Source organism: Arachis duranensis, chromosome 3 (assembly GCF_000817695.3).
Source record: "Arachis duranensis cultivar V14167 chromosome 3, aradu.V14167.gnm2.J7QH, whole genome shotgun sequence".
NCBI classification, from domain to species: Eukaryota; Viridiplantae; Streptophyta; class Magnoliopsida; order Fabales; family Fabaceae; genus Arachis; species Arachis duranensis.
This window is the reverse complement of record NC_029774.3, coordinates 131635427-131637547: the sequence shown is the minus strand read 5'-3', so window position 1 is coordinate 131637547 and position 2121 is coordinate 131635427. Positions and strand designations below refer to the sequence as shown.

The following is a 2121-nucleotide window of genomic DNA, read 5'->3' as shown; positions in this document are numbered from 1 at the left end:
ATTGTTAATTTGAATGTATATCTAATAATATGGTTGTAAAGACCACGACCCTTTATACATTCACTTATTTGAGATATGAGAACAAATAGGTAGCTGGTACGAGGTCGTATACAGGGGCATAGAAAAAGAAAACTTTCTATGCATAAAATTTAGGGCTTAATAAGCTGGTTGATAACTGGTCGTGTTTTACACAAAGCCACCAATGGAACCTTCTTAGTTAAAGTGAAGCCATCGGTCTCAGTCATATCAATTTTTTCATCACCAACGCACTTCCAATCAAAACACTGAACCAAAAGAGCAATGGTCAAGCTTATTGCCCTAAGAGCCAACCCTTCACCGGGGCACGCCCTTCTCCCCAACCCAAACGCAATCAACTTTTCCAATTCCCCTTTTCTTTCGAACCTTTCCGGCTTGAAGCTCGTTGCTTCATCCCAGTTCTTGGGGTCCCGGTGAATGGCCCAACCGTTGATAAGGACTATGGTGTCTTTTGGGATCTTGTAGCCTCCTATAGTACACTTTTCGGCAGAGGAGTGGGGTAGCAGCAAGGGTGCTGGTGTGTATAAACGAAGCGTCTCGTTGATAACATTTCTAAGGTAAGTGAATTTTGGAATGTCGGATTCGTCTACTATGCGATCTTGACCAACGTGAGTGTCCAATTCTTCTCTTACTCTATTCAACGCCTCCGGATGGTTTAACAAGTTGCACATACTCCATTCCAGAGTCACAGCAGAGGAGTCCGTTCCAGCCAGAAGCATGGCCTGATTAGTTCAGTCAAATATATTAAATTATTTAACCGTTTTACTATAATTAAATTTTCGTATCAGCTAATTATTATTACGTACGTACCAAGCCAAGTCCCTTGATGATTTGATCGGTATAGTAGTCAGGCTGGGAGTCTTGGAGGCTAAGAAGATGGTCAATCATGGTGTTTTGGTGCTGATTCTTGGTGCGATGCTCCTGAAGAAGACCGTTCAAGAACTTATCAGTCCTACCACTAATGGTCACCAGCCTCTTCTTCAAGTTGTCAACGTCAAGCATCCCAAGCAGCGGAATGAAATCGGTTTTGTTGTTAGCCCCGGACAGTTGCAGAACCTCCGAAATCATCTGCCTGAAATGCTTCGCCTCCTCCACGTCCGCCATATCACAGTCCTCGCCATAGTACCTCTTCCCAGAGATCATCCTCATGATGTTGTTAAACGTCATGTCGTAGAACTTGGACGACAGTTCCACTTTGGCGAAGTTCTCGGTAGAGTCCTCAGAGAGTTTCCGGATGAGTCTGGTGGTTTCGTCCCTTCGGATCGGGGAGAACGAGTTGAGGCGGTGGTTGGAGAGGACGTCGAGGGAGGTGATGCGGCGGAGGTTGCGCCAGTGCTCTCCGTATTCGCTGGATCCAACGGTGGTGTAATTGTAGAAGATGTATTTTCCGGAGAGGAAGCGAGGGCGGTTTGCTAAAACGACGTCGTTTTTGGTGAAGCACTCTTGGACGACGGTTGGGGAGGAAACGACGACAACGAGACGGGATCCAAACCAGAGGGAGAAGACGTCGCCGTATTTCTCAGAGAGGCCTCGGAAGTGGCGGTGGAGGGGTTTCTTGAGGTGGTGGAGGTTTCCTATTATGGGAAGAGAGGGTGGACCCGGTGGGAGGTTCTTGAAGCTTCTAGATTGAATGAGAAGGGTGAATATGAAGAATATGGCTACGGACAGAACTGAGTAACCAAGCATGGCAATAATCTCCATGGTTCGTTCTTCTTGATTCTTATGAATGAATGATATGAGAGCTTAGTTTGCTATGCATTTGAGTATGGTGTATTTATAGAGTGAGTGGACTAGTGGAGACTGTAGTGTGAGGCTGTTTTTCAAGTGCCACATGCATCAGCTTAGAAAAATCAACGCACGAGTTATACCACCATGTGACTGGTCCAAAAATCTTACGTCTACATCTGCGTGCATTTGGGTTTGCATGTATCTATCTATGTTCATATCTGTGATCTATCCCACTCTAAGCTTTTCAAATTTTGCCAATATTTTATTATATCTTCCTAGGAAACTATACTATTATAATGGTATTTATGACAACCAGCTTATTTGATATATTGTGATCATCGTTGATTAGCAAGGAGA

The 2121-nt window shown here is 44.6% G+C and overlaps 1 protein-coding gene across 1 annotated transcript; it reads right to left on the bottom strand.

Annotated features, from left to right (window-relative positions):
- Positions 1–30: 30 nt before the first annotated feature.
- Positions 31–1767, bottom strand: LOC107482081 (isoflavone 2'-hydroxylase). Its single transcript, XM_016102473.3, has 2 exons — positions 847–1767; positions 31–758 (listed from the first exon to the last, which is right to left on the bottom strand). The coding sequence occupies exons 1-2, from the start codon at positions 1735–1737 to the stop codon at positions 150–152; spliced, it is 1500 nt and encodes a 499-aa protein (XP_015957959.1). The 5' UTR covers positions 1738–1767; the 3' UTR covers positions 31–149.
- Positions 1768–2121: the final 354 nt, after the last annotated feature.